At 38.1% G+C, this 24,815-nt stretch overlaps 1 protein-coding gene across 1 annotated transcript; it reads right to left on the bottom strand.

Annotated features, from left to right (window-relative positions):
* Positions 1-369: 369 nt before the first annotated feature.
* RAB12 (RAB12, member RAS oncogene family) lies at positions 370-22,364 on the bottom strand. The gene is made up of 6 exons (XM_070940623.1): positions 21,972-22,364; positions 15,116-15,176; positions 7,705-7,843; positions 3,921-4,010; positions 3,268-3,372; positions 370-2,432 (listed from the first exon to the last, which is right to left on the bottom strand). The coding sequence occupies exons 1-6, from the start codon at positions 22,213-22,215 to the stop codon at positions 2,319-2,321; spliced, it is 753 nt and encodes a 250-aa protein (XP_070796724.1). The 5' UTR covers positions 22,216-22,364; the 3' UTR covers positions 370-2,318.
* Positions 22,365-24,815: the final 2,451 nt, after the last annotated feature.

The following is a 24,815-nucleotide window of genomic DNA, read 5'->3' as shown; positions in this document are numbered from 1 at the left end:
GGAATTTCTTTAATACGTTTACCCTAATGCCCTTGTCTGGAGGTGCAAGCTTGCCCTTTTGCATTTATTTGGGGGAAACGATTCTGTTTTTGTATTAAAACTGTAGTAAAGGAGAAAACTGCAGTTCAAAGAATTTGTTAAGAAATGTGCAATACGCAATAACCAAAATATTTTATATAAAGTGAAGCAGTGACCCCTAATGGGCTTTCTCTGTTACTACAGGTTTTAGCCAAGGCCTTTTAAAGTCTTATTAGATATGGATATTTAGTCATCACCTGAAAGCCTGCTAGGCATCAAAAATATATAAATTCTTCCATGGACTATATTAGAAGAAACAGTGCCAGTAAGATATAAACATGTATATATATATTTGTTTTCTTATACTTTTATTCAAGAATTGAAAGCAAACAACACATTTTAAATACAGGGAAAAATCACCTAAATGTTTATCAAGTTTAAATGTATTGTCCATAAGTCTGTTTTCATTGTTATCACCTATAATACAAGTTTACAGTGGTACAAAAATGGCAAACTTCATCTAATCATCATGGTAAAAAGCCTTAAAGTATCTGTATGAAGAATGACACTTGTATAGGCACATTGTGGTAGAAGAAATACATTTCAATTGTGCATTTTTTATTTGGACCTAAATGATTTAAATGAGGTGTACTGAGTTCAATAAAAACAATTTTGTATACTTAAACTGTAGCTTTTTTATGTCTCAGAAATCTGAAGAAAAAATTTCAGAAAAGTCAGAATTCAGACTAATTGCTTAGTACATACAACTGAAGTCCATGCATTGATAAAACATCATTACTCTTGCTACAGTATCTTAAAGTACTGTAACAAATGCTGCAGGATAGCAGCTTGATTAGGGTTTTAGTCCTAAACACTGATAATGGATTGAATTGCATTGAATTCGATGGAATTCACAACTGAGAAAGCATGCGTAAGATTTGTTGCAAGTCAATACATCCACATATACAGGTTTAACCAACTATAGAGATAATTTTATCAATTTCTCTCAAAATTGGATCTTCAGGAGGACAGTATTTGAGATTTGGCATTCCAGTAAGAGATGCAATTCTACTGTCATTCATAAATACAAAAGTTTATTGGCACGTCATTAGTATAGAACGACAATGCTTTTCAATACCACAACATTAAAGACTTATCAAGTTATTCAAATACAAAACTACTGGTTTACCACAACTAAGGTATACAGTGCAGATTTAATAAAGATATACCAAAAAGATACAGTTCACAAATTCATTATGACCAAAATAAAAACAAAAAAATCCAATTCCTCTTTAGCTTAGAATTTTTGATGGGAATAAACTTATATATAAGTTAATTATATATAAGACAAATAAACATACATTATTCCTTATAACATAGGAAAGTTTAAAAATAACTTTAAACAAATTTATCTATGACAGAAGAAGTAACTCTTAAACCTTTTTTTAAAAATAATTTGCAAATATTTCTCTGTTTTATACAGTATCTGACTGCTCATTAATTTATGTTTGAGGACACTAATTAGGTCAAGGTGCCAATTCATCCTTTAAAAACCACACAGAACACAGTTCCTTGGTTCACACATACAAATGATCTAGGGTGAAAGTTAATAAATAAAGAAACATTGCTGACACTAATTGCCTGTGTGTTCAGAACTCAATCCTTCTGCTCTACCACCCCTCTTCACTTCTGTAGTACCTGCCTGAAATCACCTGTTGAAATGATTTGAGGTCTACTATGATACTTGATGGACTGCACTCAAACCTATCAATCCCTACCCTAGAATAAACCCAGGAGCCCAGTGACCAAGAATTTACTTCTGAATTATCATACACATAAGTGTTTTACCAGCAATTTATTTGAATTTATAAGGGATAATGCTGCTTTAGAAAGCTTTACATATGTCGAGTTGAAATTTAAAATATTTTCTTTTAAAAAGCTATCAAAGCATCATATACTAAGAGATTCTGTTTATATTGAGGACTATTACAACATTTATGTTGAGAATAATTAAGTATGCATTTAATTTCTTACATCCTCGGTTTCCCACCAAATTGTACAATATTTATAGGGCTGAGAAAAGAGAAGTGAAAAAAAGGTGTGGAAAGAGCAATATTTAAACAGTTACAGCCTTATCCTATCTAGTTTGCATATCTGCATATTTACAAATTAGTGTGTAGTTCTGACTCTGAATCAAAGTGCAACAAACAACTGCCATATGATTGTAGTACAGAATGAAACAGCTTTCCCCCTTTCTTTTTGCTTGTCATCTTTTCCACTCTGGGGTAAGCAATAGCAAGTCAGCAACAACGGACATGAGGTCTTGGAGGAGGCAGTTCTGGTGGAATCTCTGGTTCTGGCTGTAGGGACAGGATGCTGTTGGACAATTCATTTCTTATTACATCCAAGGGCATCTTAAATGAACACCAAAAACACACGTCAGCAGCATATTACACAGAATTCTACCGAAGCCGATATACTTACATCTATAAGTACAGGTAGTCCTCAACTTACAACAGTTCATTTAGTGACAAAAGCAGAGAAAAAAGTGACACGACCGTTTTTCACACTTATGACCGTTGTAGCATCCCCATGGTCACATGATCAAAATTCAGACACTTGGAAACTGGCATGTATTTATGATGGTTGCAATGTCCCGGGGTCATGTGATCACCTTTTGTAACCTTCTGACAAGCAAAGTCAATGGGGAAGCCAGATTAATTAAATAGAAAAACAATTTTTACTGTGCAACAGGCTCATTTTCTTAATCATGTCACTTTGGCCACTATCTGACAGGATTTCTCATTTTTCAGAACATCAGATTCTGAAGACACAAAATGACTTGAAGAGCCTTATGTAGTACCTAAGCTGCAAGTATGAGACACCTAATCTAGAATGCATGCATAGTATTGCTTTCACAATCTAGTCTCCATTTGTACCTTAAATTTAGATTACGTTAATTTCTTAAGTAATATTAAAGGAGAATGCATAAAATTTCCTATTCCTTATATACATTAACATTCAACCACATTAATTATCCTAGGAAACATTTTTATTTCTGCCAACTGAAGCAAGCAGAAATAATTCTAAAATTGTTTCATAAATTGTTTCATATTTTAAACAGTCAACATATTAAGACCGCAATCTTATATACAATTATCTCTGACTAAATACCCTAAATAAACTCTAGGGTTTACTTATATTAAATATCATAGGAAGTTAACTTCTTACAGTACAAAGATCATTTACCTTTTTTAAAATGTCATCAACTAGTTTTAAAAATATTTCATCCACATTAAAATTATCCTTGGCACTAGCTTCACAAAAACGCATCCCGGTTATCTGCTGAGCAAACTATTAGGGGGAAAAAATAAAGGTTTATATTACTGTGTCAATTCAGTCTCAAAAATCAAATCACCTTTCATTGAATTGAAAAAATAATCCTAAAATTTACTGTATATTACAATAATGTTAGGTAATTTTAACTATAGATATTTTGAAAATCATTTTTTTAAAAAATAGTTAACATTGAAAATATGCAGATCTAGTCTTTCAAAATTTTATTTTTACTGTCATTATGGTGATTTTTAGTTCTAGCAAATCTTTATTTCTTTGCAAATTCCTCAGTGTCAGAATTCCTCTGAAAAAATGATACTATTTTTTACATATCAAGATTTGGAAACTGACATAAGAGATATAGATTCCTGATGTAAATTAATCAGAAATCCTTAGTGATCACATTATTGGTTTATTCTGTATATCACTTGTAAGACCTTAGCCGTAAAAAACACTTAACAGCAAACAAATGGAAATAGATTTGATATTACAAATATATTCAGTGTTAAGCTTCTGTGAACTTCACATTTCCATAAGAATGAATGTTGACTTTTATTTTCACCTACTTTTTCTCCTTGTTGTCGACTAATTTCTCTGTCCACTTCACAGTCCAACTTATTTCCAACCAATAGTAGCTCTGCATCTTCTGAGGCATACTGGAAAGAAAAAAGGAAACCACCCCACAAAGTTATGCAATGGACTGCTTCCAGATAAGGGTCTAATTTTCACATAAAAGAGTGTGAAAATATTAGACCAGTATGTTCTTCATAGATCACTTTGTTGATCTGTGAACATAGTATCATGAAAGATTATGCTTTTCTGGTGGCTTTTTGATGCATATTGTTCCTAATATAAATTTACTATTATTATGTAACTATAAAATAATTGAAAAACTGATAGAAAAATAATATACCAAATAATATTAGATAGGGAAGGCTTTGTCTCAATACTTACGACTATGACTACATAAAAAGCTGCCAAATTTAGTGCTATTTTTTTTGTTTGTTTTATGTTTAGATGTCAGCCTTTTCAATACCTTGCTACTACTTAATACTTAAATATCAATCAATGAAATAATAATAATAATAATAATAATAATTTTATTTCTATACCGCCCTTCTCCCGAAGGACTCAGGGCGGTGTACAGCCTGTTTAAAAAACACAAACAAAACAACAATATAAAATTTAAAATAATTAAATAAAGTGGCTCAGATTTAAAACCCCAATAAATTTAAATATCCCAATTTAAAAGCTATTGTGTTGTTAGTCCGGCCTGGCGGAATAATAGGGTCTTCAGTGCGCAGCGAAACGCCCGGAGATCGGAGATCTTACGAATTTCCGGGGGCAGTTCGTTCCACAGGGATGGGGCTCCCACAGAGAAGGCCCTCCCCCTGGGCGCCGCCAGTCGACATAACTTGGTTGACGGCACCCTGAGGAGACCCTCTCTGTGGGAACAGACTGGTCGGTGGGAGGCTATTGGTGGCAGGAGACGGTCTCGGAGGTACCCGGGTCCTATGCCATGGAGTGCTTTAAAGGTGGTAACTAACACCTTGAATCGCACCCGGAAGACCACTGGGAGCCAGTGCAGCTCGCGCAGGAGGGGTGTCACATGGGCACAACGAGTTGCGCCCATAACCACCCGCGCGGCAGCATTCTGGACCAGTTGGAGCCTCCGAGTGCTCTTCAAGGGGAGCCCCATGTAGAGAGCATTACAATAGTCCAACCGGGAAGTAACAAGGGCATGAGTGACCGTGCGTAGGGCGTCCCGATCCAGAAAGGGCTGCAACTGGTGAATCAGGCGAACCTGATAAAAGGCCCCCCTGGCCACGGCCGTCATATGCTCTTCTAAAGACAGCCGTGCATCCAGAAGGACACCTAGATTGCGAGCCCTCTCTGTGGGGGGCAGAGATTCACCCCCAATAGTCAGCGATGGCACCTGCTGACTATATCGGGGTGCCGGAAGCCATAGCCACTCGGTCTTGGAGGGGTTGAGTCTGAGCAAGTTCTTCCCCATCCAGACCCGCACGGCCTCCAGGCAGCGAGACATCACATCAAGGGCATCGTTGGGGTGGTCTGGGGTGGAGATGAACAGCTGAGTATCATCAGCGTACAGATGGCACTTCACCCCAAAACCACGGATGATCTCACCCAGCGGCTTCACATAAATATTGAACAGGAGGGGCGAGAGGACTGACCCTTGCGGCACCCCCCATGTGAGATGCCTCGAGGTCGACCTCTGTCCCCCTGCCAACACAAACTGCGAGCGGTCGGAGAGGAAGGAGGAGAACCACCGCAAAACGGTGCCCCCTATTCCTAACCCCTTCAACCGCTGCAGCATGATACCATGGTCGATGGTGTCAAAAGCCGCTGAGAGATCTAATAGGACTAGGACAGAGGAGCAACCCCTGTCCCGAGCCCTCCAGAGATCATCCACCAACGCGACCAATGCCGTTTCTGTGCTGTACCCCCGCCTGAAGCCCGACTGGTACGGGTCTAGATAGATAGCTTCATCCAGGTGTCGGGAAAGTTGTCGTGTCACCACGCTCTCAACAACCTTCGCCACAAAACGAAGGTTGGAGACTGGACGATAGTTAGCTAATTCAGCCAGGTCCAGGGAAGGCTTCTTGAGGAGGGGCCTCACCACCGCCTCTTTCAAGGCGGCAGGAAAGGCACCCTCACTCAGAGAAGCATCTATAATCCCCTGGAGCCAGCCTCGTGTAACCTCCCGGGAGGCCAGTACCAACCAGGAGGGGCACGGGTCCAATAAACACGTGGCGGCACTAATCTTACCCAGAACTCTGTCCACATCCTCGGGAGTCACAGGATCAAACTCCTCCCAGATAACATTCTCAAGACCTGCCCCGGTCTCCTCCCGTGGACTCATCCAATCGGAGTCCAAGCCATCCCGAATCCGAGCGACTTTATCATGCAGGAATTGCACAAAATCCTCAGCACGACCCTGCAAGGGATCTTCCCGTACTCCCCCCCGAAGAAGGGAGTGGGTCACCCTAAACAAGGCAGCTGGGCGGTTCTCTGCAGATGCAATAAGAGCGGAAAAATGGTTAGATTTTGCCGCTTTTATCGCCACTAGGTAGGTCTTGATATAAGACCTCACCTGTGTCCGGTCAGAATCGGATTGACTAGTCCTCCAAATGCTCTCTAGGCGTCTTTTCCGACGCTTCATCTCTCTCAGCTCCTCAGAGAACCAAGGAGCTAATTGAGATCGGCATCGGGTCAGAGGCCGCAAAGGCACGACGCGGTCCAAAGCTCCAGCGGCCGCCCTTTCCCAGGCGGCCACCAGTTCTTCAGTCGAGTCGTGTGTTAGAGTCTCAGGAAACGGCCCAAGCTCCGTCAGGAACCTTTCGGGATCCATCAGGCGCCTGGGACGGAACCATCTGGTTGGTTCTGTCTCCCTGCAGCGGGGGAAAGCGGTAGGAAAGTTTAAGTGAAGGAGCGAATGATCTGTCCATGACAAGGGTTTGATGTCTAGGTCCCCTCTACCAAGATCATTCAACCACTGACCAGAGATAAAAATCAGGTCCAGAGTGTGTCCCCCTATGTGAGTGGGGCCTTGAACTAACTGGGTCAGGTCCAAGGCCGTCATGGAGGCCATGAACTCCCGAGCCACCTCTGACGCCCCACCTGTGGATGGGAGGTTGAAATCCCCCATGACAATAAGTCTGGGGGTATCGACCGCCACCCCGGCAATGACGTCGAGTAGCTTGGGCAGGGTCACTGCCACGTGGCAGGGAGCCAGGTACGTAGTCAGCAGACCCATCTGCACCCCACGGCCCCACTTCACACAAAGGGACTCACATCCGGCTATCTGAGGAACAGTGGTCTCCCTCGGATAAAGATGATCACCGCCACTCCCCCTCCCCTCCCCTGGGCCCTTGGCTGATGAAATGCACGGAAACCTGGTGGGCACATCTCTACGAGGGGGACCCCCCCTCTTGGCCCAACCAGGTCTCCGTAATACCTGCCAGGTCTGCACCCCCCTCCGAAATAAGATCACAGATGAGGGAGGCCTTATTAACCACTGACCTGGCATTACATAACATCATGTAAAAAATGTAAAAATCATAAATATTTCCTATTTTTAAAAGGTCATATAACTCATTTGTGAAATTTAATTTTGTATAAGGCATTCAATTTTAACGATTAACAATGCGGAAACATCCGATTATGCAATACTGTAGAGAATTCATACTTAACACTCAAAAGATCTAGATAATGGCCACATTGCAATAGGAGAACTCTTCAGAACTGTACTGCCACATTTAGCACTGACATTAAACCTATTTTAAGGTCCAAAATTAACCCTGTTCATTTTGGGAAACTGAAGCTTACCTTATCAATCATTTTCATCCATTTTGGCAAATCATCAAATGTCTCCTTCTTTGTGATGTCATATACCAATATTATTCCCTTGGCACTTCTGTAATAAGCTGAGGTAATGCTGTTGAATCTTTCTTGACCTGCTGTGTCCCTAGGAAGCAGCAGCAAATGTGGATACAAATATTTTATCATGTTACACATTATCTCAATTTTCTACAATAAATAAACTTTATATCTTAAAGTCTGCATTTTTCCCACCAAACAGGCAAGGGCTAAAAAAAAGAAAAAGAAAAAAGAAAAAAGAAACCTCCCCCAAAGAAAATAACTTCTTGGAAAGAAATGTGCATGCAGAAGCTATCTTGTTTCTATGTATGTAGTCAGTGAGTGACTGCAGTGGTAAATTCATACAAGACAACTATGTGACTGTGGATTCAAGCATGCAATATGATGACCATAAATCTTGTTATTAGTGGCCTAGCTTCTACTTTAGAATCTCAGCAATTATGGCTAGACATATATTGTGGTATGTTGAAAAACAACAACACAAAGAGCATAAGCCAAGTGAAAGTTCAAAGAAATGAGACATGGAGTTACATAATCTCAGGGTTTTAGTCAGATATGGTTATCACTTTATGGCTTCGTCCGATAGTACAAGGCACAGAAGTATCCAGACCTGCTCCATTTGCTCATGGGCAGCATTGATGGCAAGAGATTGGCCTTGATCATATGTTTCATGTTCCTTCATAGTCAAATCACTTATCTCAAAACAAACACATTTTCTCATAATTAAATCCTCCTGGTTCCAATGAAAGATTCAAATGCATTGTATGTTAAGGTTCATAAAAGAGTTTGTTTTTAGAACTGCAATCCTGCTTGAATTAGAATAACTATTAATTTCCTTTCACTTTGTCATACTGTTTTAGGTTTTCTAGGAAGAGATGAATACTTATTAAGGTTATTCTTTTAGTTTTCTTTGCCAACAATGCTATAATTGCTAACTTTACTATAACAACACTGTAACTCTAAATGGTTCCAGATGACGCAACTGTGAATAAATGTCCTTTATTTTCTTTTTATTCCTAACTGGGTTTTTTTCCCATTATGTAAGCATCCCAGAGTCACTTAGGTATCGTGTGTGTGTGTGTGTGTGTGTGTGTGTGTGTGTGTGTGTGTGTGATATAAACTGAATAAATAGATAAAATAAAGTTGAAATTACCCTGTAAGCTGTACATTTTTGTAAAATTCCTTACATAAAATATGCATACTTTAATCTGAATACTTTTGAGTTCTTAAAGAAAGGAAGTTCTAATCTTGTTCCAGACAATCAGTTGCCTTAAACAAAGCACAAGCATTTCCTATAAATAAATTTCCTATAAACACACCCATATTACATCCATATATACTTTACATTAATAAACTCAAATATCAATGTACCATAAGTACCTTTCAGACAGGGCATTTAATAGTTTTAGGTGCATAGTTTATGAATATTGGAATAATTAAATATTATCTATACAAAAACCTATGCCTTTATGAATCTGTTTTTCCTGAACGTGGAAAGTTAGATCATTTTTTATAATACTAGTCTTTCAAGTGGCATTCTCATTTATCAACATATATTTTTGTTTTATGAGGAGAGCTTGTAATTCTGGTACTTTTTTCCAAGTTCCTGACCAGGAAAAGCAAATACTACCTTATTAGCACCTTTTTATAACACACATTACAATTTTCATTTTTGTCATATAGAGAAAAGAGTATGACTCTACCCTGTTTCCCCCAAAATAAGACATCCCCTGATAAGCCCAATCGGGCTTTTGAGTACATGGCAATAAGGCCAAGTGCTTATTTCAGGGTTCAAAAAAATATAAGACAGGGTCTTATTTTCAGGGAAACATGGTACATACTTGACAAGGAAAGAGGCAGTATAGGGCATTTTGGTATGCAGGAGAGAGAAGCTGCCTTTTATCTACATTTTCTAGATGTCAGAAGGTTGATTTGGCATATTGTGAAGAGCTTTTGGCTTGATATGACTAGGAAAGGATTTACATAGCTTCAGCATTTACACAGCTTCAGCATCAGGAATATCTTCAAGGTAAATTATTTTAAGATAATATACTTAAGATTCCCCAAATATTGCATTTTCTTATCCAAGACAGAATACAAAATATGCCAAACCACATTCTTGGTGGTTTAACAATGCATTAAATGGTGTCAGACATTTACAGAAAACATACAAATGGTTGAAGGCCTGAAGTTTATAGGAAGGCATTAATTCTCTGAAACTATTGAACTTCTCAAGGAGAAATTATTCTTGATATTAACATTAAAACAGCTATTTAAGGAAATCAATTTTACCGGCCTGGAAACATGGGGGAGGGGCAAAGGAAGCTTAAACATTTCTTTCAGTCAGAAATGGACACGTTACATAACTCTGAACTGCAGTGTTTCCTCAAAACCCTTTTCTGGGACCTCAAAGCATGAGTACTGAAAACTGAGCTGGGAAAAATAGACAAAAACCATGAACCATGAAGTACGTTCTAAAATAGTCATAAAGAACTTATTTTCCTCAAATCCAGGTCCACTCCCATATATGGCCCCACCCATCTTATTATCAACACTCCTCTCATGACTATTGGTAGCCCCTAGCAATGGGTAGCCCCCATATGACAGTTCAATACACATGTAGACAGAGTTAATGAACTTGAATCCATAGGTCAAATATAACTTCTATTCAATAGTACAGAATAAGGAAATCATTTTCATGCCACTGAATTTTTGCAATTATATTCATGCTATGCATTTAGTCTTTTTGGATACCAAAAAGATAGCTGCCCAAGAAAGATTCCAATTTGTTCTTCAGCCTTAACAGTCACAACAATACTACATTTGGTATTTGGTGGCACTTTTTCACAGCCAATTTTCTACTCACTGCTGCCAAGACACCCCCATTTCTATTTAATTTGAGCAAAGTAATGCTATCAAATTGGGGATGGCCTATAGCATATTTAATTATTGTACAGTAAAAAGCATATGAAGTCCATGAAGCCAAATGGCTAAAAGAAGTGTGGGATCTGCAGAGGAAATCAGAAGCCAAAGAAGATTTCCTGCTACTGGAGAAAGTAAATGAACAGTAATGTTCTCAGAATTGCTTTTCTTCTTTCAGGTACCAAGGCAGGCTAACTCAGAGATCCAAACTCTTTTACAATGGACACAAAGAGCTGGAGGGGGAAGATAAATTAGATAACACACTATTCCCAGAAGAATGCCCTGAACACATTGTGATCTGAATCTTTTGCAATCACTGTGGCCAGAAGTTTTGATCAAATGAAATTGCTTTAAAATATAATTATCCAATACAACATTTGATTTATCTATTCACGATAGCACAGCCAATAAAGAGTCTGGGAAGACATGATTTTAAAAGTTTGTTCCCAATAACAATATTTCTTTTGGCACCACAATCCTTAGGGAGCAAATGTCAATAGGGAAGATGCCAGGGTAAAAATATTGTTAAACCTATGGTTAAGAAAACAATTATTTAAGGAGCCAAATATTTAAGTTTTATGGCTCTAAGGGAAATATTTTCCTTTTAATAGTTATATCTTTTTATGCTGCCTACATTAGTTTATCATATAAGTTAGCAAAAGGTGAACGTGCAATATGTGAAAACCCTGCTGTATGTCACTGTTAATGTTTCTCAGCTATTTTCAAAAAAACTTTGCCTAGATTATGTAAATATTCTAAATAGAATGCAAATAAGGTGTGATAAGTATGTACTACCATTCCTAACATAATGATAGTAACACTACCATTTCTAATCTAATAATCAATATCTCTTGATTTTTTTTTTTTTTAATTTGATTTATATGCCGCCCTTCTCCGGAGACTCAGGGCGGCTTACAATGCTTTAAGCAATAGCCTTCATTCTTTTGTATATTTTATACAAAGTCAGCTTATTGCCCCCACAAACTGGGTCCTCATTTCACCTACCTTAGAAAGGATGGAAGGCTGAGTCAACCTTGAGCCTTGGAGAGATTCGAACCAGCAGAAATTGCAGGCAGCTGTGTTAATAATGTACTGCTTTTACTGAAAACCTGTCTTAATTTCATCTGTTCAACAGTATAGTTCTCTTTACCAAAAAATTTTAAGAGGCTTAAATATTAAGGCATAATTAAAATCATATACTTTAGCTTTGACTAAATAATTGTTTTGTGCTAAACACAAGATAACAGAATAGAGGAACACTAAAATGAACAATACTGATTTAACTGCATAATTGAAACGAAGGTGTCCTGCAGACTGGATTCCCTCCAACATCCAACCTGGAATTCCTTGATGCTTTCCCATCCAATGCTAATCAGGTTTATTTTTACAGGAAATAAAAAGTAAGCAGAAACATTGGTCAAGCTTGAAGCCCAGATTCTTTAACATTCTTTCTGTTTAATTCTACAGTTGAAGTCAGTTCTTAAGAAAATTATGCAACAGTGATAGAGAGTTAAATTCCCAGTTTTTAGAAGATGGATTGGGAAATGGTGGAGAAAGGACAATCCTATAGCTTGAATGAGAAATTTGCCCAAATATTAAAATAGAGTGTCAATCACATTTGCACTGTGAAAGTCTTTCATCTAAAGTGCATTTTCATTAACTCAAATGGATGAGAAAAACCCTTGTGTGCTTTACTCACCTCCACTGAATTGAAAAAAAACCTTCCAATTGTTAGAAGGAAACAATTGTATGGTCATTTCCAAGGTGGGACTAAAAAATGCAGAACAAGGGCAGCTTGAAGTAGAGGAGAAATTTATTCTGAGAGCACAGTACAAGATCTGCTGATCAGAGGTGGCCACATTGAGCCCTCCCTGACAAACCCCTTGCTTTGTTCCTCAAAAGCTCACAAAACAAGGGTGAAATGCTCCAGGTTCGGACCGGATCGCCCGATCCAGTAGCGATGGAGGCAAGTGGTTCGGAGAACAAGTATCAAAAATCCTGCCCCCCCCCATGCCCAGCTGAGCTATGCAATCATCAGAGGCTTTTTAAAAAAAAATTTAAAAGCATTTTTTCTACAACCTCTTCGGCTGAAAAAATGCTTTTAAAAGTAAAAAAAAAAAAAAGCCTCTGATGATTGTGCGGCTCAGCTAGGATCGTCAAAGGCTTTTAAAAGCATTTTTTCTACAACCTCTTCAGAGGTTGTAGAAAAAATGCTTTTAAAAGCCTCTGACGATCCCAGCTGAGTTGCCTGATCGGCAGAGGCTTTTAAAAGAAAAAGCCTCTGCCGATCAGGCAACTCAGCTGGGATCATCAGAGCCTTTTGAAAGCATTTTTTTTACTTTCGCTGAAGAGGTTGTAGAAAAAATGGTTTTAAAAGAAAAAAAAAATGGCCACACCCACCCAGTCACATTACCACCACCACCACCAAGCCACGCCCACAGAACCGGTAGTAACAAATTTTAGATTTCACCACTGTCACAAAAGACATACCCATCCTCTAGGAATTCCAAAAAGTGTGTTTAACTGGAATCCCCAAAGGGGACACTCTAGAGTCAGGCACCCTCTTTTATTCTGGTTTTTGTTTTTGTTTTGCTTGTTTAGCATTCTAGATAGTCGTGGCAATCTGTCTTTTATTATTTAAGATCTTTGGCATTCTGAAAGGAATGCTCACCTTTTGCTATTTTGAATCTTTGACTCAAACCTGTTGCATCTTCTCAGTCTTTGTTTCTAATGTAATTTTTAACCTTTTCCCCCTGGATAAGGTGGAGGGATTTGAATGACATGGAACACAGAGAAGAGTGAACGACACAGAGGGTTTGATTTTCTTTCCATACCTTCAAGGAAAAGCTTTATGTAATCTGAGTATTACACAACTAACTAGGCAAACATCATTAGCAAATTTTATTATATATTAAAGTGTAGGAAATCTCATATGAGCTTTATTTTCAATGAAATACTATTCCATTTATTTAAGCCCTAAATTTAATGTATTTTTAAAAACCTGTATTGGAATATTTAAAGAAATACCATGCATGGAGAATTTCAGATCTAAAAGGGTCTCTATCGTGTGCTAGTAGGGACTGAACACCCAGTAGCTTTTCAAAAGCTAAACTTTTCTATATCACTCTAACCAAGCCACAATAATTAGTTAACTTTACTGTAAGAGACAGTGGCACATTAAAAAATCTACATTACCTCATTATTAGCTTCAGTACAAACCATCATGGCTAACCATCATTCTGGCTCAAGTATCAATTCTGTGGCCTTAGGCTTCCAGATGGGAACACAGATGAGGAATGAAGTCATGCCAATAATTTTCAAGTATTAGAGTAACGGATGATACGAAAGATGCAACAGCAATTAACTCAGATGGAAGCAAGACAAACACAAGGTGCGACAAACAGACTTGATGGTGACCTGCCAAGAGGAGTTAGTAAACTGAATTGACTGTATCTGTGCAAGAGAAGTATCACTAAACCGTTTCCATGGTATTATCCAAACAACCACTGCATCCCCCTCATCCCTACTAGGCTGTTAACATATCTAGTAGTTATTACTACTATTAATTATGCAAGAAGTTCTATTATTAAACTGGGCTAATAACATTAGCTAGTTTACAGATTTTCTAAATAAAGCTGGATTAATCTCTCACAACAGCTATTTTCACACCACTGAATAATTTTGCGGTATGTAATGTTCTAGTTTAAAATTTTATCAGAAATGAAATAACGTAGAAATTGCTTATGACAATCATCACACATATTTTGGCCATAAGGAATTAAAACTCTATTTTTTTCTTATTAGAAATCACCAACCACAGAGAACACTATTTTTTTTCATTTCATTTTTTCGTGGATGCCAGTATCATAGATGGGAGGATCTTTCCTAACTCTATTCAAGTTTAATACTGTGAATAAACTACCAATTAAATAATATTTAATTATTAAAAAATGATGCTAGAATTGCTGCACTATAATTTTTCCTTTAGAATGTATGTTTTTCTATAAAAGAAAGTTAGACAACTCAGCTTTGTTAAAAGCCAAAAAACAATTGATAATTACTCAATATGAAATCATTAAAATATATTCTCCTTATTTAACTGATCTGAGTTGCTGAAGTTTGAAGTTGGAAAGCATATAAATAATTTTTAAGTAACTTAAAAAATAATTTAATGAATTATTAATTATTGTAAACTGATTTGGCTTAAAGATAGGAACACAACAGCTCAATAAATAATATATGTCCATTTCAAATTGGTATTTCTACTTTCTGATCACTATTTCACAAATTGCTTGTTCCTATGGCTATATGCTGTGTGAGAGAAAAAATTCAGCAGCAAGTGAGTTAAAAGTTAATTATATTAGGCAGCATACCACAACCATGCAAGAACACAAAACTTAAAAGAACATTCTGCAGGTTGCATTTTTTTTTTACTTACCAGATTTGTAATCTAATTTTCTTTCCTCTTAGCTCTACTGTTTTGATTTTAAAATCAACACCTATAAATAAAATACAGTAAATAAAAGAGGAGGAATAAGCAGCAAATGCAAATACAAGTATGATAATATTTTGCTTGTTCATATATAGGCAAGCTGAACACAAGGACCTGTACTATCTGGGAGTTAAAAGTTAGATATTGTATATGGATCTTAAGCACTGCAAAACTGAAAATGCTTTCAATAAGTATAAAGGTTTCGATGTTATAATTACTTAACTTAAACTAGACATGCCTCATACCTTGACCAGTTTTATAGGAACCATCTGAAACTTTACATTAAAAATACTTCTAGTTTGTTCTAACTCAGTGGAAGGAAAAATCATGCTAGAAAAACCAAGGCTGATTTCTTACTGAAAGGAATTTTGTTCAATTTTAGTGTGCTCATAGAATGTATGTGGCATTCTGATATATTTTTGTTTCACTATTGTCAATAAAACTCCCAAAACTGCAAAAAATTATCTTCCATGAAGTCCATATATCATATATAATTCCCCAAGTATTATAACAGTACAATTGAAATCTGATCTTGAGAATACACTGCAAATGAATGAGATAAATGGTCAGCCATGAGTGCCATATCACTGGCTTCAAACAATATTTATTAAAAATACATTAGACTCACAGAAAACATTATTCATTGACAAAGATATACTACATACACAGACAATATTCTCTAACATACATAAAATATGACACAATCATTTTTTAAGAAATATTGATCAAGATCTGCAGAGTATTCAACTTGTTTTATGTGCCCAAAGGAATACTGGACCTTTACTTTTCTAGTAGGTGTTAAGGCGTAATAATTTGATAATTTTCTAAAAAACCAATCGGTGAAAAAAACGGATCAAATTTTCTAAAAAAAATTGACCAATGAAAGCCTGATATGTGTCCAGTTGCTTTTTTGGATTTTAAGTCATATTGTCTCTAAATGTAGATTATCTGATCTAAGAGTTACATAACTGCCTGTCTCTTACCTTCCTGAGTTGGAAGGAAAAAGAAACTGCCCCTTATAGTGCTTCCAAAATGCTCCTTATTTGCCTTATTATTATTGTCATTGGCCACTTTTATTTTTCTTTCCATTTGTACATGAAGTGCTTACAAAAGGCTATTACAGTCTGAGGTGCTTACATTCTCCCCCAATCTAGAGGCTTTATCTCTAAGTCACAGGAAGGGAAATTAAGTGTACTCTTTTAGAGACAATTATTAGCAGGTACTCTTTGGCACTGTTTATGTAATAGGAGAGGAACCCCAAGGGTTGCTTACAAAATCATAAAAGCAGCACTTTGTGTTCTTGAAGAAGACAGATGAGAATTATGATAGGCAGAGAAAAAAATGCACAGGAAAGCAATTAAAGGGGTTGGCAATTCCTATTTATTTACTACTCATGATAGAAGGTTATGCTTCTTCACAAAGGCCATCCTTTTGAGTAATATGCCCAAAATCACATTTAGAAATGATCTCTTTGCATCCATTAGAATATATTCCCAGATAGTAGTGCATAGAACTGCAATCTATGTAAACTATGTCAATTGGGGAACAAGTAGGCCAAAGGGCAAAAAAGCAAATACAGAATTAGATGTTGCCCAGCATGACAAAATCACATGTTAGAAAGATGGCCTTCATAATGCTGCAATAGACTGTAAAATCAAAACCATGTTTTATCAGTGCTGTTTACAGCTATATAACTCTACAAGTCACACCAATTACCATAGAGTTCAGTGTATTCTGAAAAATGCTAGGATAAAATCATAAATAACATTGGTGTGGAATTCTCACAGCAATTTTCCTACAACTTAGCAGATAAATCCTGCAAGTCATATAAACTTTGAAAATAATAATCTAAAATTGTTTATTATCCAAAACCAGCAGTGAAGTTAATCATAAAATAAAATCATCCCTGTTTTGCTTCTTCTTATACTACTTCAGATGTTTATAACTCGACACTGATCTGGATTCTTATTTCAAAACCAGCATTTTTTTATTATACTATAAATTTTGTTAACTGTCACAAATGGTCCAATCCAGAATAAATGGGTGTTCAGTCTTAAAACCAAAATTTACAACATACTTAAATAAAGAGCTCATTTTACTGCTTGCCAACTGATTTAGGGCAATGGGATATTTGATTCCAGTATAATATATTCTTATATTTCACTATAATGTTTGTCTGTACAATGTAGATTTGAATCTGAACTTGGAACAAAAAGCTTTACAGAGAAATGCACTGGCTCAAATGTTGGCTTTTTATATGGGGATTAAATGAAAAATATTTCTTGGTTTTGAAAAATGTTAATCAGATATGGACAAGCCATTGTTTCAAGCAAACCAAATCAATTATATACTTTCTTAAGGAAAAATGTAGAATACCTGTCTGCTCAGCTGAAAATCCGCTCTGCCAAAATAGCCCGTGTGGCCTATACCAGGCCTCCCCTATCTGCCTAAGTCATCCTGCAACTTATTGTATTGCCTGTCATCTCAGAAGTTGAAAATCCTGCTAGTATTTCAGCTCCCTCATGTCTCTAGGGCTGACTGAAAGAGCTACCTGCTGAAGGATGTCAGCTGTCCTCATATAAGGAAGAGAACTTCTTTCACGCGGTACAGAAACAAATCTGAATTTATCAAAATTTGAGCTCAGTTTCTGCACCCTGCAGGAGAATGTCAGATAATTTTCATGTGGACTATGCACATAAGGGACCATCTTCAGCGGGGTGCAGGAATGGAACTGAGATCTTTAGAATCTGAGCTCTGTTTCTCCACTTGGCCAAGGGAGTTTTAGCTCCTCTCTACATACTGAAAGAAACACATTTGGTGGGGAACAGAAGCCAGCAAAGATTGCAAAAGGTGATCACATGATTGTGGGACAACCAGTCCAAGCACCTAGATCGCGATCATGTGACTGCAGGGGAAGAAAGTTTTAAAAATAGCCAGAAGGCGGTTTCCAAGGCTATTGTAACTTCAACCAGTCATTAAATAACTAGTCTTAACATATGACTACCTATAAGTACAGTAGTAAAGCCTTTATATCTATTGTCTTAAGAAGTGAGTACTTGTTTGTTGAAATCCAGAAGTTTCGTTTTCACTATTGCTTTGTAATGGCATTAGGCCAAGTTACACTTAAGATACTAAAGTTGATTTCAAACTTATATTTTGGGGACATTGGTGTCTGGGGTTCTGATGATTTTACTTTATAGGTTATACAGAACAGTTCCCAACCTTTCTGGCTTGGCGGACTGGTGGAAGCAGCGGGGAGAGGGGATGGTTTTATGTGCATGAACGCTGCTTTTACAAATGCAGCTTCATGTGCATGTGCGTGCTCACCCACCACTTCCACTGCTTGGTTCCGGGCGGGCTCAGTAGAACTTTACTAACATGTTGTTGGAAGCTCCTGGGAAAGGTCATTCTGAATTCTGTCATTAAATGTTACCAATATATTCTCGCTTCTTTTAACTGGTGCCAAATGCTAAAATCTTGGGGGCAATCTTATAGTAGACTAGTCACTGATGAGTAATGGACAAAATGGTTTGGGAAGTAGGAAACCACTACTTAGGATAGTGTAGAACTACTTGAGGAGTTGGAGTTTGCAGCTTTGAAATGTTTCTGGTTTGACACTACTCCTGCAATTTGTTTAGGAAAATATTTGCTCAACATGTCAGCTGCATCTATTCTTGAAAAAGATAAATGAAGCAGATGAAATAAACATGTTATTTACAACAAACTTCTGAACTGCCCTTCAACTCAGAAAGGAGATAATTTAAATTTCTCCAAAAATTTACACGTGTGATTTGTATATTCATATAGAGGTTTAGGATTATGCAGTAAACTAAGCTACATAATACTAAGTAAACAAGTAATCAACCAACAAATCAAGTAACCAACCAAAGTGTGAATATGTGAGAAGAGGTTTTCAGAAATGGTTTATCATTTTGGCCGACGGTATGGCATAATAACTATTCTCGTACTGTAAAGCATAAGATAGTATGATGGGAAATGAATTTGACTTTTCTGTTCCAGATTTTAAGAGGCATTTTGTACATTATGTAGGAAATATCAGCTTCTAAAACACTAAAAACAAATACAAAATTTAAAGAAATTATGAGTCAAAGCTATTCATTAACTTCTGCAATCTTTGTTTCCAGTTTCTAAAGTTAGTGTACATATGAGTGTTGGTAAGTTACTATTAAAAGTAACATGTATTGCAACCTGGTACATGTTTACACAGAAGTAAGTCCTCCTGATTGCAACGAGATATGCTTCAAGGTATAGGACCAAAGCCAAAGTAACATTATTATACCTATAACTATATTCTGATTTAAGTTACATGGATTTATAGCAATTAATCCAACATTAAATAAAAAGAAAACCCATCTTTTAATCATAAAAAAGAAAAAAGTGTGAACTATTATATTTAAGAATCTAACGTAGTATATGCAAATCATATGTATTAAAGTATATTTCAGTGAGTCTTGTATAAATCCATTTAAATATATATCATCCTATCATTAACATGAGTAAAATGAGAAGCATATAGAAAGATTCCCTGTAATTTTATATAGTGAATTTTATATAAAGTCTCACAAGCATACAAACATCACTGATCTTCAGTTAAATATTATGATTGTTGTAAGATTCTACTATAGTAAATGAATTAATAGGAATAAAGAATGCAGACAGTTAAAACAAGGTATCAGCCACATTAAAAGCCAAATCTCTCTATTCTCAAATTCCAGCTGCATTTTTTTCACAACTATGAAATGGCCTGTGAAATAAGCAAACAATAAACATGTTTATTTCACAAATATTTTAGGAAAGATAAATCTGATTTGATCAAGGTAATTAATTTCTTAATAATTCTAATAATCCTCTATTCCAATAAGAATAACGTATCTATTTACAGGTACAATAAACTGCCAGAATTACTTATCTGGTTTCTGAAGTGTATTTCAGGACAGTGGTTTTCAAGACATATTAGGGACTATTTCTTTTAACGGGGTCACTACTGTCAGTATAATTTTTACGAAAAGCAACTTGCTCATCAACATCAGTCTTCATGTGTTGATTAGGAAACCCACAGATGTAGCAAACACATTTCATTAACTCAAACTACAAATTCTTTCCAGTTCAAATTAAGTATACAATCCCAGAGGTTTCCCAAGAGACAAAAGAAGTGTGTGAAGTATTATTAGAAGCAGGAATTCTATAAATTACTAAAAGTAATCCATAAAGGTTTCACTCAAAAGAATTGTATTAAAATATTAAAGCTGCAGTCCTAACTACATCTTGGAGTAAATCCTATTGCAAACAGTGAAATTTACTTCCGAAAAAATATGCATAGCACTGCCACACGACAACCCAAGTTTTTCCTTAGGAAAAACATATAAACCATACAGGAGTATTTCAAATGGTTGATAATTTTTAAAGTAAATCTTTATCTGATCTGTTTCTATGTTGTCAAATGTATTACTGTACAGTTTTTTCTGGATACCAGGCCGAAGAGACAATCTTATACTTTTAAGTTTCCCTCTCTGGCTTGTTCCAATGAGAGAAAGCTATCATGCTGCAGTTAAGCATGACAATCTAGAAATAAAACAAGGGAGATTATAGCCACATGCCTTAAAAAAAACCTTTGTAAATATTTGCAGCTAGATCACAGCTGCATATAAATGACCCTGGCCATTTATATCCAAATGGTCAAAAAGGGCTTCAGAATGTGCCTACAGTAGCAGTGGACAGAAACTGTATTGTGATTATTGAAGATCTATTGATGCTTGGTTAAAAAAACCTAAACTTTATAATCTTTTTTTGATGGTGACTTTGAGTTGGCAACTGTCTGGACAAGTTGCTGCAGTTTTCTTGGCAAGATTTTGGAAATAGCTTGCCATTGCCTTCTCCCTAGGGCTGAGTGTGAGTGACTGGCCCAAGGTCACGCAGCTGGTTTTGTGCCTAAAATGGGACTCAAACTCATGGTCTCCCAGTTTGTAATCTGGTGCTTTAACCACTTTATTGAAACTGGCAGTCTGGTCTTCTAACCAGCCAAACCTAATTACAGAAATAAATTCTGTCAATATTTGTAACATTTCTTAATGAAAGAATAATTCTAGTCATTTTAATCGAGGATTGTGGGTTCTTACAGTTGAAACTTTATGAAGCAAAAGATTATTCCTTATGATGGGCGCTGAGCACAAGATCCCAGATGTAAGTGCCCCCAAAAGTATATAAAAGGACTGACGACTTGGCAGCCTTATTTTTGATTTCTTCCCCCACGAATCAAGAAACACTGCCTCCCCAATCCTGTGAGAAAACAATGCACCAGATCAGTGTTTCTCGATGTGGCCAGTTTAAAGGCTTTTAACTCTCAGAATTCTGCAGCTGGGGAAATCCCTGGGAGTTGGAAGTTACACATCTTAAAAAACATACTGATTTCTAAAAGTAGAATTTCCCCGACATACATCCTGCAAATTACGGTCACTGTAAGCATTTCTGATTGGGTCGCTTGCGCGTGTGGAAGCGAAGGGTAGGAAGGGTGGGGGGGGGAGAGAGGATTTCAGGGCAGCCGTTGTTTTTAAGGGGTGTTCCTCGGCATAACTGGGAAGCAGCATCCCCAGGAAAAGGAAAGGAAAAAGAGTTCGAAGAGCGCAAATCCAACACTTGCCCAGCCCTGAATGGCGCCCTCGGCTGCCCCTCCATCCCCCCCTCCCCATTTCCCCGCATCCGCCTCCCACGCGATCTGGCGCCGTCCATCTCTCTCCCCTTTGCCTCTCTCTCTCTCTCTCTCTCTTCCCGGCCCCTCTCCTACCTACGGTGGACTTGCAGGCCTCGCAGAAAGTGTCGTCCGTGAAGCGCTCCATCAGGCTGGTCTTGCCGACGCCACGCGAGCCGATGATGATCACCTGCAGCTTGAAGTCGGCCGGCCGCGGCGGCTGTTTCCTGCGGCGGGCCTGAGGCCCCGATAGCGCCGGAGAGACCCCGGCCGAGCCCAGCCCGCCGCCGCCGCCGCCGAGCCCCGGCCCCCTCCGCTGCAGCCCAGAGCCCGGCTCCATCCACTCATATGTGGCTCGCGCGGCCCACTCCCCGCCACCTCAGTCAGGGCCCGGCCCGAGACCGGCTGCCCTCGCCCGCCCTGCGCGACACCTTGTCCCGGCCGGAGAAGAAACAGAAAAAGAAAAACCGAGCTCCAGCCCAGTGGGTGCAACCGACCGGAAGTGAGGCCAGAGGCGGCCCTAGATAGTGGGTGTCAAGGTGCGCCCCCTTGCGGCCAGGAGGACTGCAGGTGGGGAAACGGGAACGGTCTATTTGTTTTTTTCCACATGTTTGATCACCTGAATCGTTAGTAGTCTGGGAGAACGGGCAGGTGGTGTGTACTGTAGGAAGTTAGCACCCACCCTTTTCCTAGAAGAATGACATATTTTAGGAAATATTAAAAAGGCAGAATATTATATTTCCCTGGATGAGAAATGGAGAAACATGTTTTAAAGACAAAGCAACTCCCACCTTCCTGCCTCCCCCCCTTTTGTTAATGGGCCAGAGACAGAAACTCAAAATTTGACAATAGGACCCATCTGCCACGCAATAGCAACAGAAACTCATCACATGGCACCTGGGAAGATTACATCAGCCAGCAAGGCTAGCTAAGACCCCCACCCCCTGGGAGTCTGACAGCCAATCAGGATACACTTTCAGGGCCCCAGGAAGTTCAAAGCCAGAGAAAGCCGGGGGACTCGCTGACTCTCTTTTGTGTTCAGGAACTCAAGCCATGTGATCCTGTCCGCCATTAAACCATCTTTCCAAGCAGTCTCCATGTTTCCAGTGTCTTTTTCCCCACTTGGAGCTGAACCGAGAAGGATATTTCTTCCAACAGTATCCTTCGAGTTTCTCATATTCTGTGGCTGGGCTGGGGTTACAGTTTTTATAGGGAGTGTGTTTTTAAAATCTCTGTCCTTTTAAATTACTAGTCTTTTATCTTCAAGCACCAGCACTGCCCTGTTACTGGGCAAAGCTGACATGGAAGACTTATTGACTTTTCAGCCATTACTGCATTTTAATAATTAATCTTAATGATCATCACTTTCTTGCTATCCCTACAAAGATAAGGAACTGTGTTCTAGACCACCACTTTGGGGTGTTTTTTTTTTTGCATTGCAAACCATTTCCCAGGGCTTCCTACACTGGGAAATGGTTTGCAATGCCAAAACCCAAAGTGGTGGTCTAGAACACAGTTCCTAATCTTTGTAGGGATGGCAAGAAAGTCAAGGTAGCAGCTGCAACTAGGGAATGCCAGCTGTACCCGGGCACAGGACCCGGGTACCTTCGAGACCGTCTTCTGCCACCAATAGCCTCCCACCGACCAGTCTGTTCCCACAGAGAGGGTCTCCTCAGGGTGCCATCAGCCAAGTTATGTCGGCTGGCGACACCCAGGGGGAGGGCCTTCTCTGTGGGAGCCCCAACCCTGTGGAATGAACTGCCCCCGGAAATACGTAAGATCTCCGACCTCCGGGTGTTCCGCTGCGCACTGAAGACCCTGTTGTTCCGCCAGGCAGGGCTGTCAATATAATAATTTTAAATTGGGGTATTTTAATTTTTGGGGTTTTAAATCGGCCAAATCTATTTAATTATTTTAATTTTTAATTATTGTTGTGTCTTGTGTTTTTAAATTGGCTGTACACCGCCCTGAGTCCTTCGGGAGAAGGGCGGTATAGAAATAAAATTATTATTATTATTATTATTATTATTATTATTATTATTATTATTATTATTATTATTATTTATGTGTGTACTACAGAAAGGCAGGACATGATTGCATGATCATAGCTGCCATCTTGATTTTTTTGAAACATATTGTGGAAGCCCCTTCAACAAGACTTATAGTACACCTTATAGAGGCAATCATGTTCATTTAAAAGTTTGTTGAAGTCATTTGTGGCTGAGAACTACAGTAGTTATAGAAATAGAAATGCTGTTGGAGGTTAGCCTTGCTTGCAGAATGTAATTTTTCAATTCAAAAGCATTTAATTCTTTGTTATCATCTAGGAGCAAATTGGATATTCACAATATAATGGTTTTACTCTAAGTCTAAGGTTGTAAAATTGTAACATTGAAGAGGGCATCTATGGTGGAAGTTGTATCAGAGAATCTCTGACAGATGACCATCCAAGCCTCTGTTCAAACTCATCATGTGGCAGTCTGTTCCACTGTTAATAGCTCATATAATCAAGAAGATCCTTCTGATGTTTGGCCCAAACCCCATTCCTGTAGTTTTAGGAATTCACTGATTGAAATCCTGCGTTCTGGAGTAATGGGGACTAAATCCACCCATTTCGGGGTGTTACTTGTTTATCCTTAGTAATTTTTTGTGTAGACACATCCATATCTTTTAATGCTTTCTCATCCTTATTCCAAACCAAGCATTGGTTTTTGTACCCTTTACTTTGGTAGCCTTCCTCTAAACTTGGTCCAATTTGACATTGTTTCTTTTCAATTATAGTATCCAGGATTGGGCACAATACTCCCAAAGGTGTCTGACCATGTCAAAGTAGATTGGAACTACTTCCAATCAGACTACTACAAAGTACTACTTCCAAAGTAGATTGGAACTACTACAAATCAGACTACTTCTGATTTGAATTCTGTGTTGCAATTATTG

The sequence above is a fragment of the Pituophis catenifer genome, unplaced genomic scaffold (genome assembly GCF_029215685.1).
Source record: "Pituophis catenifer annectens isolate HBS135680 unplaced genomic scaffold, rPitCat1.0.hap2 SCAF_3, whole genome shotgun sequence".
Lineage (NCBI taxonomy): Eukaryota > Metazoa > Chordata > Lepidosauria > Squamata > Colubridae > Pituophis > Pituophis catenifer.
This window is presented reverse-complemented; position numbering and strand designations above follow the sequence as displayed.